Genomic DNA, 13,249 nt, shown 5'->3' on the forward strand with positions numbered 1-13,249 from the left:
ATGTGTGGAGGGAAGAAAAGGAGATACATGATGATATTTGTTGGCAAGTACATTATCAATATAGACTCTCAATAACATTTTTTTTTTGTTTAGAATCATTCATGCAGTTCAAAAGTTATGGTCAACTGGTCATAAAAAATATCAAACAACAAAATTGTATTAGTGATAACAATTTGGAAGAGTGCTGTCTGTGAAATTTCTGGAAAATAAAGTAAAATAAATCACTCTAACAAATTTCATCCCCCATGCTGGTTGATACTTTTCCAGAGTCCAGATTTCTCATATGTAGAGTAACATTTTCATTGAGTGATTGAGTGTAAATTATATTGTAAATGTTGCAAAATTCAAAATTATAATGTATTTTTCACCAATATAATATTAAAAATGGATCTTGTGTTTACATGACAGTTATAATTAAGGCTGAGGAGATACCACTTTGAACAAATAAACCGATACTGATGCTTGAAAACTGTAACAATTAAAAGTTGTTTAAAATATTGATTAATAATATTATGTAAATATTCCACTCCAATTGTATCATTAGAGGCATACCCTTTGGTGCCCGATACTGTGGCCGAGCGGTTAGCACATCGCGCTGCGATGCCAAGGGTCCCGGGTTCGAATCCCGGTCGGGCTTGGTTGTTTGTGAATGTCCATTCATCAATTTCATCCTTTCATCACTCATCCTCATCTTCGCAAATTAGCCAAGAGGAACAAAACGCGAAGTAAAATAAACTAAATCAATCAATCAATCAATACCCTTTGGTAAATAAAAAAAGCAAAATTTTGGTACAAATCAGTCAATTTAGGGTTCAAAGGCATGAAACGTGTGAGTGAGTCAAAAGTGGAGGCGGTTCGGGAAGCTTTTCAACCCAGCACACGAAAATAGATTAGATGGGCAAGTAAACAACTTCAAATCCCTCGATCAACTGTGCATGACATTGTACACAAAAGGTTGCATTTAGAGTTTACAAGATACAACTTGTTCAAAAAATGAATCGTAATGACTGACCTTGAAGGAAGGAGTTCGCTATTGAAATGTTACCGTGCATTGATGAAAACAATGAATTCCTAAAACGTGTAGCATTTTCTGACAAAGCCACTTTCCATACATCAGGTAAAGTGAATAGACATAATTGCAGGATATGGGGTCAGGAAAATCCCCACTTTGTGGTAGAAAATGAATGGAACAGTCCCAAATTAAATGTGTGGGGTGCGTTGACTCATGATTCTGTGAAGAGGATACAGTTACAGGAAACACCTACTTGGAAATGTTGGAACATTATACTGTAAGCCGTATACCACATGGATATAAATTTCAATAGAACGGGGCTCCTCCGCATTACACACGGAATGTCAGAAACTTCCTCGACCACCATTTCCCACAGAACTGGATTGGAAGGGAAGGACCTATTCAATGGTCCCCGAGGTCCCCTGATTTGAACCCCATAGACTTCTTTCTATGGGGGTACCTCAAGACTCTCATGTACCAAACACCAGTACAAGACTTGGACGATCTTCGGCAAAGAATGTGAATCTGTGATGGCTCAAATGTTACAAAACACCTGGGGGGAGGTTGAGTACTGCCTTGATGTTTGTCAAGCAACCAAAGAAGCACACATGGAGATCTATTAAGGTGAGTGCATTGACTACAGCCCCTGGCCATATTATTAGATGCACCACAATTTTTTTTGAAAATAATAGTTTTGAAGGGAAAAATTATGCAAGATTCACCATTAGCTATCTGAAAAATTTCCTGTACGTTATTTGAACCCTGGCAAATACGAGTAATACGTACAAATGCATTTTCTTGCACAACATTGATAACAATAATTGTAATAGTAATAATAATACATAGTAATGTAATTCAACACAGTGGACAATTTTAACAGTTCGCTTACTTTTCACATTCAAAATGTTGCAATAGGGCTCTTTGTGGCTGAACCTTGATTATCGTAATGAACAATATGAAAAGAGGAGGTATTGTTGTTACAAACAATACCACCAACACCAAATGTCTTTGTTGTTGAACGAACATGCCGCAGTTCAATTCAAGCTGAGTTGAGACGAGGACATCTTTCGAATAGTGAATCGTATTTGTGCTAAATTTTGCAGTGGTTTTGTTTTTGTACAGTGTCAGTATATTTTTTTAAATTTAATTATTAACATTAGGGAGTCATGGGTAAAAAAAAAAGTGACTTGACACCGAGAAAGATGGCTGAAATTAAGACACTAATAAAGACAAAAATGTTCTCTAATCATGAGATTTCTCGATGATCTGATGTGTCTGAAGCATCGGTGAGGCGAAAAAAGAAGAAAATTGAATATGGTGGACAGTGTGAGCCACAAAAGAAGGACAGATGTGGATGTAAAACAATTTTTACTCCAAGATCCTTACGCTGTTTGAAGAACATTTGCCTCACTAATAGATTTGCAAGTACAAAGGAACTTAAAGATAAACTTGAAAAGAGTGGTGTTCGTGCATCTGAAAGAACAGTAAGGCGTAGGCTCTCTGATATGAACCTGAAGGCACTCAGAAGCCAAAATTAACCCCTGCTATGATTCGTAAACGTTTTTGTTGGGCAAAATCTTACAAAGAAAAAGATTTGAACTTTTGGAGATCTGTTTGCTCTAGTGACGAGTGCACGTTTGAAATCTTGGGGAATAAATCTCAGTTTGTGAGAAGACATCCAGGTGAAAAATACAATCCTGATTTTGTGCAGACTGTCAAACATCCGATAAAAGTTATGATTTGGTCAGTCATTAGTGGCAAAGCTACAGGACGTCTGCATTTGGTTCAAGAAACAATGAGGCAAGAACAGTATAGGGAAGTGCTTAGAAGAAAGTTGCTACCTCAAGTAAGAGAATGGTTCCCAAATGGAGAACCGTTCGTATTCATGCAGGATGGAGCCTCATGCCATACCGCAAAATCAATAAAACAGTTTCTACAGAGTGAAAATGCCCCTCTTGGCCAGGAAACTCTCCAGATATGAACCCAATTGAAAATGTTTGGTACCTAGTGAAAAAAGAAGTGGCAAAGCAAACAATTACGACGAGAGTTGGCCTCATCGAAAAAATAATTCAAGTGTGGAATCACCATCCTCATATGAAAGAGACAGTACAAGCATGCATTGATAGTATGCCAAGACGAATCCAAACACTAATAAAGACCAAAGGCTGCTCAACCAAATACTAAAATTGACTTCCAGTCATATGTACATATTATATAGCTAATATTCAAGAAACACAGTAAGAAATTATATTTGTAACTATTAATGTATCAAATAATTGTTGTTTTTTGTTAAGGTTCAGATGTAATCAATGTAATATTTCATGTAATAAAATATAAATAAAAGAAATAGAGAATAACAAAAAAATTAGACGAGCTAATAACATCCTTAAAATTTTCCATAAAATTTGGAGGTGCCTCTAATAATAATTTGGCCAGGGGCTGTATTTTGTGTTGGTAATAAAACTTGTTGAGTTTCTCTCCCAGACAAACGAAGCCGGATGATCCTATCACTATTGGTAAAAAAGGTAGCACCATGCCATGGTAGAAACGGTCACCCGAAGGAAAAGAGAAGATTTCTGCTTCTACCTCCCTTGTCCCCTCGGCCCCACTGCAATGGTTGAAAGCCCGTGGTTTCAGGACCCCCAGTCTATCTCCTATAGGACAGATAGGGGATTGGTTTCCCTTGATCCTTTGTAAATCCTCTAAGCACTCAAGGGAAAATTTTCTGCAGTACTTATGTATGTTCTCTGTATTTACAGAACCTTATGGGATGTAGTTTTATTATTTATGAAATGGGAACGTGTTATGTGCAGACAATAATGTTATGCTTTTTTTATTTTTTTATTTTAATTTCTTTTCAAATATGGAATATATAATGATTAAATTACAAATATATGCTCAGGATCTCTCTCACTCTTGTTTTAGTAGGATTTTATTTAAATATACTAATCTTTTGGCCTCCAACGGATGTATCTATTTGGGCAAGAGAGCGCGTATTTCATATTGTTGTTGGTTTGGTTTATTTTACTTCACTTTTCTGCCACATTTGGTTATTGCAAAAATGAGGATGAGTGATGATATGATGAAATTGATGAAGGGACCTCCAACAATCCAGGCTGGGATTCGAATCTGTGATGAGCGTGCATTCTTGTTCCTGTGTTGTACTCTGCAGTGAATAATGAAATAATTTGAAATGAAAAATGTATCTCACAACTCAAGAAGCAAAATGAATATTATTGAAGAAACTACAAAAAAGTGTGTTTTGTTACCTGTTTCGTTTCTGTGCAGAAAGTGGACTTAAAACACCAAATCAACCAACCGTGGGGGAGTGGTTATCACAGCACGCTACGACACCAGGAGATCCGGGTTCGAACTCCGACCTGGGCATGGGTGTTCTTTCTGTTTGTCCCTTCATTAATTTATCGTATCATCTTCGCAATTAACCAAATGTGAGAGAAAAGTGGTGCTAAGTAACAAAAATCAAGTCAAATCATTGATTGATTGCTTGATTTGGTTTATTTTACTTCGCTTCTCCGCCACTTTTGGCTAATCGCGAAGATGATACAATATAATTGATGAAGGGACACACTCAAAGAATACCCATGGCAAAGCCGAGATTTGAATCTCTGGCTTAGTAGTCAAATCAAATCTTTGTTACTTTCGAATGGGGGTGGGGTTACGTGTACTTTTTTTAGTACTCATTCATCATTTTGCGAGCTTTTCCAGTTATTGACGTTCTATTTTTAGGAATACTGGGCCCTAAAGGGGGGAGGGGTATGACCCACACCAACGCAACCCCCTTGAGCATGCCACTTATTGCTACTCCAAGTGTCGACGTCACCGCATGTCACTGCTTTTGTCATACATGCAGTGGCACCCTCACGTTAGAAAATCTGTTCCAGAGAAATTTCTTCATCTAAATACTAAAGTCATCGCGAATTGCTGTTACATGCAACTCGTGGTGTCATCTTAAGGGTAAATTTCCAGTAAGTACAGAATTCGATCATTCAGTTACAGTGCCACCCTAGTGTAGATATTTTTTTAATTTTTTTTGAACACTTTATCGAAAGATGGTTCGGAATTCTGTCCCGAGGTTGTTTCAACTGAGATCAACATGTTTTACAGAGTTTATAATTAGGAATCTTCTGGAGCAGTTGATTAGATGACCACACTTTTATACTTTTTTCATCAAGAACGAAATATCATAGGTTGAAATCCCACCCTCTCCTGATTTCTTTTCCTTGTTATATACCGAGTATGAAGTGTTGTAATAATGTAATATAAGATTTCACGAAATCACTGTAAATATTTGTGCGATGCATACTTCAAGCAATGCTTCTGCTCATTGTCTTAATTTTCCCATGATTGGCAGGATTTTAAGCAAGTCCTTTCTTTTCATTCAGCTGTTAACACACATTAAGAACTTACATGTCATTAATATCTGTTCTTAAACAGGATGTTGTAATCAAGAGGTTCCAGTCTCGATACTCGGTGGAGGCATGTTGCACATTGGTTCAGATTTCAGTTTAAACTGTTGGTCCAGTCTCGATTAGTCTATCTGTGCATAGAGTAAATTTAAAACAACAATATACGAATAGGATGATCTTTGCTCTCTTCATGGTGGACCTATAATATACATCGGATTTTCCATGATACAACCATAAATGTTATGCTATATTCAGCGTTTGAAACTACCCATCACATGTTTCTTTTCATTCCACGTTGCATCTTGCTTACTATGATTAAAATGTCTTTCGGAAATGGTGGACGTAAATTTCATAAATACCAATGGAAATTTCCCATAAATGTAGATAAGCATTCTCGTTCATGGCCGTTTACCTTCCAAAAAGAAGGTGGTTAGAACCCATGACCTATTCCGCAAGTGAACACGATCCCCTACAGCACACCAATACTGTTCACGTTATTTTAAGTACTCCGTTTGAAGGATGATGACACACATTTCTGTAGAGGTGTATTGTAGTGTGAAGAGGAAAATCGTAGGAGGGAGTTGTTTTCTTGAGCTTTTAGGATAGCTGGGGAATGCTCGTATGATTAAACATGACCACTGAATATGTTGGTGGTAAGGTACGTAAATTGTTCCTTGCCGAGGGATTGTATCATCTCATATCTCCACTTTATGATAGAGAAAAATCAGGTTCATATTTCAAAAATGATTTGAAGAACAATGTCCTTTGCCACCATGAAAATAGTTTTTTTCATAGGTTGTAGTTCGTTAACATATTAACTAACTAACTAACTCTCTAGCCTTCTTAAACCCGAAGGTTCATGGCTGCAGCAACACAGGCCTTCCATCTTTCCCTATCTTGAGCAAGATCTATATACTCTTTTCCATCCCTACCGATTTCCCTTAGGTCCATCTCAACGTTGTCCCTCCATCTTCGACTTGGCATTCCCACAGGTCTCTTACCATCAGGTTTCCCAACAAGAATCCTGTAAACTCCTCTTTCCTCTCCCATTTGTGCCACATGGTCTGCCCACCTAAGTCTTCTTCATTTAATTATTCTAATAATATCTGGACATGAATACAAATTATGTACTTCTAAATTATGTAACCTTCTCCACTCACCTGTCTCCTCATCCCTTTTAGGTCCAAAAATTTTCCTAAGGATCTTATTTTCAAATACTCTCAATTTATGTTCCTCTTTCAATGTAAGGGACCAAGTTTCACATCCATATAATACTACAGGCAAAATTACTGTTTTGTATATTTTAACTTTTAGTTTCTTAGATATTAAACGAGAAGACAAAAGTTTATGAAGAGAGAAGTAACATGCATTTCCTGAATTAAGCCTACTTTTTATTTCCTCTTTAATATAATTTTCATTTGTTAATATTACTCCTAAGTATTTGAATTTGGAAACTGGTTCAAACGAGTCGTTATCAAGAATTAGATTTTGATTATTACCTAACACTTGGTTTCGGCCTGTAAGCATATATTTAGTTTTCTCTTTGTTAACTTCCAAACCTATCTCTTTAGCAGTTTTGAAAAATATTTTAGCATTATTCTTAATTGTATTCACATCATCCCCCAGTAAGTCTACATCATCTGCATATGCTAACAACTGAGTCACACCATTTAATTTTAGTCCTTCTGTAGTTTCTTTTACCTTCCTAACAGCATATTCTAAGGCAAAATTAAAGAGCAATGGAGATAATGCATCTCCTTGTTTTAACCCATCATGAATTGTAAATTTGTCAGACATATTAATACCCACACGAATTTTACTTTCTGTTTCACTGGTGCATACTTTTATCATACTAACAAGCTTCTTAGGTATTCCAAACTCGACTAATATATTATATAATGTATCTCTTTTGACCGAATCATATGCTTTTTTGAAATCAATGAATAGCTGATCGACATTTTGATTATATTTCCACTTTTTTTCAAGTGTCTGTCTGATGTGAAAAATTTGATCTGTAGTTGATCTGTTACGTTTAAATCCACATTGATAATCACCTATAATTTCATTAGCATATGGGGTTAGTCTTGTTAAAAGAATGTTAGATAATATTTTATATGTTGTTGAGAGTAGAGAAATTCCACGGTAATTATTGCAGTTCATTTTATCACCTTTTTTTAAACACAGGAACAATTATGGATTCTTTCCACTGTTGAGGGATTTCTTCTTTATTCCATATTAAACAAATTAATTTATGTATTTGACATATTAATGAATTTCCACCATATTTAATTAACTCAGCTGGTATTAAATCAATGCCAGGTGCTTTGTTATTCTTTAGCCTTTTAATACCATCCTTAACTTCAGTCAAGTTAGGTTCTGGAACTAAAGGTTCTGCTGTGTGGACTTCATTTACTTCTGATTTATCTCCTACATGAACATTTAAAAGGTCATTAAAGTAGTTCTTCCATCTATTTAGAATATCGCTTGGGTCAGCTAGAAAATCACCGTCTTTATCTTTTATCAAGTTTACTTTAGGTTGCCACCCCTTTCTAAACTCATTTACACCTTTATATAAATCTCTGATATTTTCATTTTTGCTGTTTGTTTCAATTTCGTTAATTTTGCTTTTCAAGTAATTTCTTTTTTTACTTCTAAACGTGCCGTTAACTTCTCGCTTTATTCTATTATAATTGTTTAGATTTGTATCATCAGAGTTATTTAACCACCTAAGTCTAGCCTGATTTCTTATTTCTATTAGATTATGACATTCATTATCAAACCATGGCTTACTTTTTCTCGGTTTATGGTATCCTATACTTTCTTTAGCTGCTGATTCTATTGCCTTACGAATGTGCTCCCAATTCTTATTTACGTCTGTTTCATTTATATTTTCATCATCATTTAAATCCTGCAAAACATCAAATCTATTTGATAGTTTAATTTGGTAATCTTTCTTAATTCTTTCATCAGAAAACCTTCCTGTATCAAATTTTAGAACTTTTAGATTTTGTTGCTTATGATTTATCACTGAGAGTCTTTCTCTTAATTTAGCAATTACTAAATAATGGTCACTGGCACAGTCAGCACCTCTATGTGTATGAACGTCAATTATACTAGTATGCCTTCTCTTATCAATGAGAATATGATCTATCTGATTATGAGTTTTACCATCTGGAGAAGACCAGGTATATTTATGGATATCTTTATGTTTAAAAGTGGTACTTTTCACAATTAAATTCTTTGAGGTTGCAAAAGTAATCAATCTTATACCATTATCATTACTTAATTCATGAAGACTTTCTTTACCAATCGTGGATTTAAATGTCTCTTCTTTGCCAATCTGTGCATTACAGTCACCTGACAAAATTTATCAAAGACCTGTTCTAACTCTGTATAAAAATCATCTTTAGTGTTATCATCTTTATCTTCCGTTGGTGCATGTATGTTTATTAAAATAATTTTACACCACCTACCCTGTAAAACTGCATATGATATCCTATCATTAATAAATTCTACTGTTTTAAGAGTCGAGATAATTCTATTATTTATAAAAAAGCCTGTTCCAAAATTATGATTTTCAGTACCACCATAGAAAAAAGTATAATTTTTAGTTTTACAATTCCCTTCTCCTGGCCACCTAACTTCCTGGACAGCTACTACATCTAATTTATACTTAACTATCTCATTAACTGTACACTGAAATGCCCCAGGCCGGTAAAGGCTCAGAACATTCCAGGTGCCTAATTTAATATCCTTATTCGTAATGTGGATCTTATCCTTAGTCCAGGGACCTCCCAAAGTAGTCCCCACCCGGAGATCCGAACGGGGGACTATTTTACCTCCGGAATATTTTACTTTGGGAACATCCATGGCCTTATATTGCTGATACTTGACATGGCTTTTTACAGTGCACAGTTGTCAGCTCTACGCCTAACCCCCAATATGAATGGAGGAACTACTACACAAGACAAACACAAACACATTAGACAGCACAATTACTACACAAGACGAACACAAACACATTAGACAGCACAATTACTACACAAGACACACACAAACACATCACAACTATAACACAATATAAACACAAACACACCACAACTACTACACAATATAAACATAAACAAACTACACACCACAACTACTACACAAGACAAACACAAACAAATTAGACAGCACAACTACTACACAAGACAAAACAAACATACTAGACAGCACAACTACTACACAAACATACTAGACAGCACAACTACTGATAATGTCACATTGATATATCTGTTCTTGGTAAACATTCTTGGTAAATGAACAGCATTCAATAGGTATTTTTCAGGTACATAAAAATGTAAAATAACTATATTGTATTAAAAAAAAAAAAAAAAAATCTTGACCACAAGCATACAATTACACATACTATCACTAATTATCTGTGATGGACCAATAACATTTTAACCAGCACCTACAAAGTACAGACATAGAAGTTATCAAGTCTGATAACTTACATTCTACAAATCCTATATTAAATTACAACCATTCTACAAAGATTCTTAAAGTTTTGATGATCACTTATATTCTACAAATCCCATAATAAATGTCAACCATTCCACAAACATCCTTAACGATTTGTTAAGATCCGTAATTAATGTAAAGGGTGTTTTTTTAAGAGTGATAGAACTTTCGATAGGGATAGCTGTCATTTGTTTTGTTTTGATGACATGTTGTTTTGTCATTTCATATCAGTGAGCATTGGCAAATGATCATGGAAAGACTGACGCCGCAACAACATTTACAAATTGTGGAAATATATTTCCAAAATCAATGTTCTGTTCGCCAAACGTTTAGAGCACTTCAGAAATATCGTTGCTGTCAGTGAATTAGCCTCATAAGATCATGGGACCTAACGCCACTGGATTATTTATTTTCTTTGGGATATCTAAAGTCTCTGGTTTATGCTGATAAACCAGCAACAATTGACCCTTTGGAAGCCAACATAACTCGTGTTATTAACGACATACGTCCCCAATTACTTGAAAAAGTGGTTCAAAATTGGACTGATCGAATCCGGTTCATCACAGCTAGTCGTGGTGGACATATGCCGGAAATTATTTTCAAAAAGTAAATGTCAGAAAGTTATCTTTCAAATAAAAACTCAATTGGCTTCAAACTTATTTTTTTATGTGTTTTATTTCAATTCAAAGTTCTATCACTCTAAAAAAAACACCCTATATATAACCAGCTAACTGCACTGGATCTGTGTATTTATAGTCTATAAAACCTGTGCATATGATTTACAGCCTTATATTTACACAGTGTGTCTGCAAAGTTTTAAGACTGGCTTAATAAAAAGTGTAAATATGCGAGACTGGCCATAAGCTTTGGTTAGTTTTCGATGCACATCCCTCGTAAGTCTACACACTTAGTGACATGGTTGTACAATTGCTGGATGCCCCTGCTGATATCTTCTTTTGGGATTGTGTTTAGATACCTCACCACAGCTTCTTCAATTTCCAAAATGGTGTCAAAACATTGGCCCTTAAGGTGGGATTTGAATTTGGGGAATAAAAAAGTAGTCAGCCAATGCCAAGTCTGGTGAATAAAGTGGATGTTTTAACACAATCACTTGTTTCCATGCCAAAAACTGTTGGACAATAATCGCCTTGTGGCTTGGGGCATTGCCATGCTGCAGGAATCAAGCACCAGATTCAAGCAGCTCTGGTTTCACTCGTCGTAATCTCTCTAGCAAAAGCTCCAAAATGGATCTACAGACAGCTGCAATAATCATCAGTGACTGTGCCCAGTTTTCAATTGAAATTTTATGACATTACTGCCAGTTCATATAGTTGTAAGATTTTCCATTGTTTTAATTTCACACCTATTTTGTGTTTCACAAGTTGAATATTACTTTCCTCTCTCTCTCTCTCTCTCTCTCTCTCTTCAGTCTATGAAAAAGGTTAAAGTTCCTTGGCAATCGAGGTCTGTTCAACTGCCTCTATGATTACTTGTTCAAAACATGGTACAGGTATTTACACACCATTTACAAAATGTGACAAAACATCAATAGAAATGATGATCATTCTTTCCTTTCACAGTTTCTTGATTTTTGATGAATACGTTTCCACTTAAAAATTGGCATGAGGAAATTATAGACATGACAACATATGTGCATTGGTTTCTTCAAATTAGTAGCTAATTTTAACGTCAGCTACTTATACCGCATTTGTTACAACCTGTCCCTCTTCCCGCGCTTCCTGATCGCTGGCTTTTCTAGCAGAAACCATGCGGCGTTGCCGCTGCAGACCACGTGAACTCCGTGCTGGGGAAAAACGAAGCCAGGCAGCGAGTAATATACACGGAAATGTACAAATGTACACAGTTGCGAATAAAATACGCGAAAATACACAAATATACACGGCTGCAAATTAAATACGTGGAAATGCACGGCTGCGAATAACATACGAGGAAATGCACAAATATACACAACATGCAAATAAGAATAATTAGAACGAAGAATGGAAAAGCAACAAAATTAATGAATTTTCTTACCTTAATTTAGCAGAGAGGTTGCACTCTGAGATATTCGTCCTCACTATGGGATCCTCGTTCTTCATCATCTTCATCGTTGCTATCGTCATCGTCTTTGTCTGTGTTTAGATCGATAACAAATCTATCAATAATATCATCCATTAGTTGGTCTCTATTGAAATAAAATTCTTCTGTTTCCTGAACATGTGTGCAAGCTTTGCTCCAATTCTCCTTTGATATTTTATTTATTGATGTTTCTAACAACGATTCGATGGCCGAAAGTTTAAATTGCGTGTTATGTTTGGCAATGTATCCTTTGACTTGTGACCATATTTCTATTGCATTAAAATCACAATGGTATGGCGGCAATCGCACTATTGTATGGCCAATCACTTGTGCCAACGTGTCGATTTCGTATTGCTTGAAATTGGGTTTGTTTTCACACACGAGTTTATAAAGTTGCGGTTTCGTCATATCAGAGTCATAAAAAATGTTGTGTTCCTGTAGCCATAACTGAAGTTTGCCCTTTCTCGATTTTGATGTGGGTGCTTTATTAATTTCTCTTGAATGATATGGGGCATAATCAATTACTATTACAGAGTTTGGAGGAATGTTGGGAAGTAGCTGATCCGTGAACCACTTTTTATACCTGTCGCTGTCCATTTCCTCATGGTAATCTTTGGTGGATCTGGACCTAAACACGAGTAAGGCATTTGTGACGAAGCCTAACGAAGACCCTGCGTGAACGATGATGACCCTTTGACCCTTCCCTAAAGGCACGTTTACAGGGAGTGGTTTGTCGCCCTCGAGCCATATCTTTGATTTGGTATGGCCGGAATTCACCCACGTTTCGTCCGTGTAAACAATGTGTCGACCGGCTGCTCGCAAACGTCTCATTGTCCGTAGAAAATTATTTCTTCGAACCACAATGTCGTTTCTTTCCATTAAGAAAGTTCTGCTGCCTTCATTTTTTTTTATATACAAAACCCATATTTCGAAGAACATTTCTAAATGACCACAAAGCACCTTCAAAATTTATTTCCCTCCTCACTTGTTTGTAAATATCACTTACACTGGGAATACAATCAGTTTTATACATATTGTATATTGTGCGTCATATGTAATCACAATCAAAATCATCCACATCACATTTCCTTTTCTTTGCATATTTTTCTCTTCTTTCCAGGCGTCTTGAGTGGAGAATTTCTACCATCAGCCGCTTCCTTCTCTCTCAGAATTCGTCGGATAGTTTTTTTGCTAAGACCTGTTGCTTTGGCTGCCCTATCCACAA

General features: G+C 35.9%; 1 protein-coding gene across 1 annotated transcript; it reads right to left on the bottom strand.

The window, feature by feature from the left end:
- Positions 1-11,985: 11,985 nt before the first annotated feature.
- Positions 11,986-12,855, bottom strand: LOC146004202 (uncharacterized). The gene has a single exon (XM_083142871.1). The coding sequence runs from the start codon at positions 12,853-12,855 to the stop codon at positions 11,986-11,988; it is 870 nt and encodes a 289-aa protein (XP_082998997.1).
- Between the last annotated feature and the right edge of the window lie 394 nt (positions 12,856-13,249).

The sequence above is a fragment of the Lepisma saccharinum genome, chromosome 21, assembly GCF_977018435.1.
Source record: "Lepisma saccharinum chromosome 21, izLepSacc3.1, whole genome shotgun sequence".
NCBI classification, from domain to species: domain Eukaryota; kingdom Metazoa; phylum Arthropoda; class Insecta; order Zygentoma; family Lepismatidae; genus Lepisma; species Lepisma saccharinum.

Bases quoted from the DNA above. Each gene is read 5' to 3' on its own strand.
- LOC146004202 (XM_083142871.1), bottom strand. From the start codon at position 12,855: ATGAGACGTTTGCGAGCAGCCGGTCGACACATTGTTTACACGGACGAA.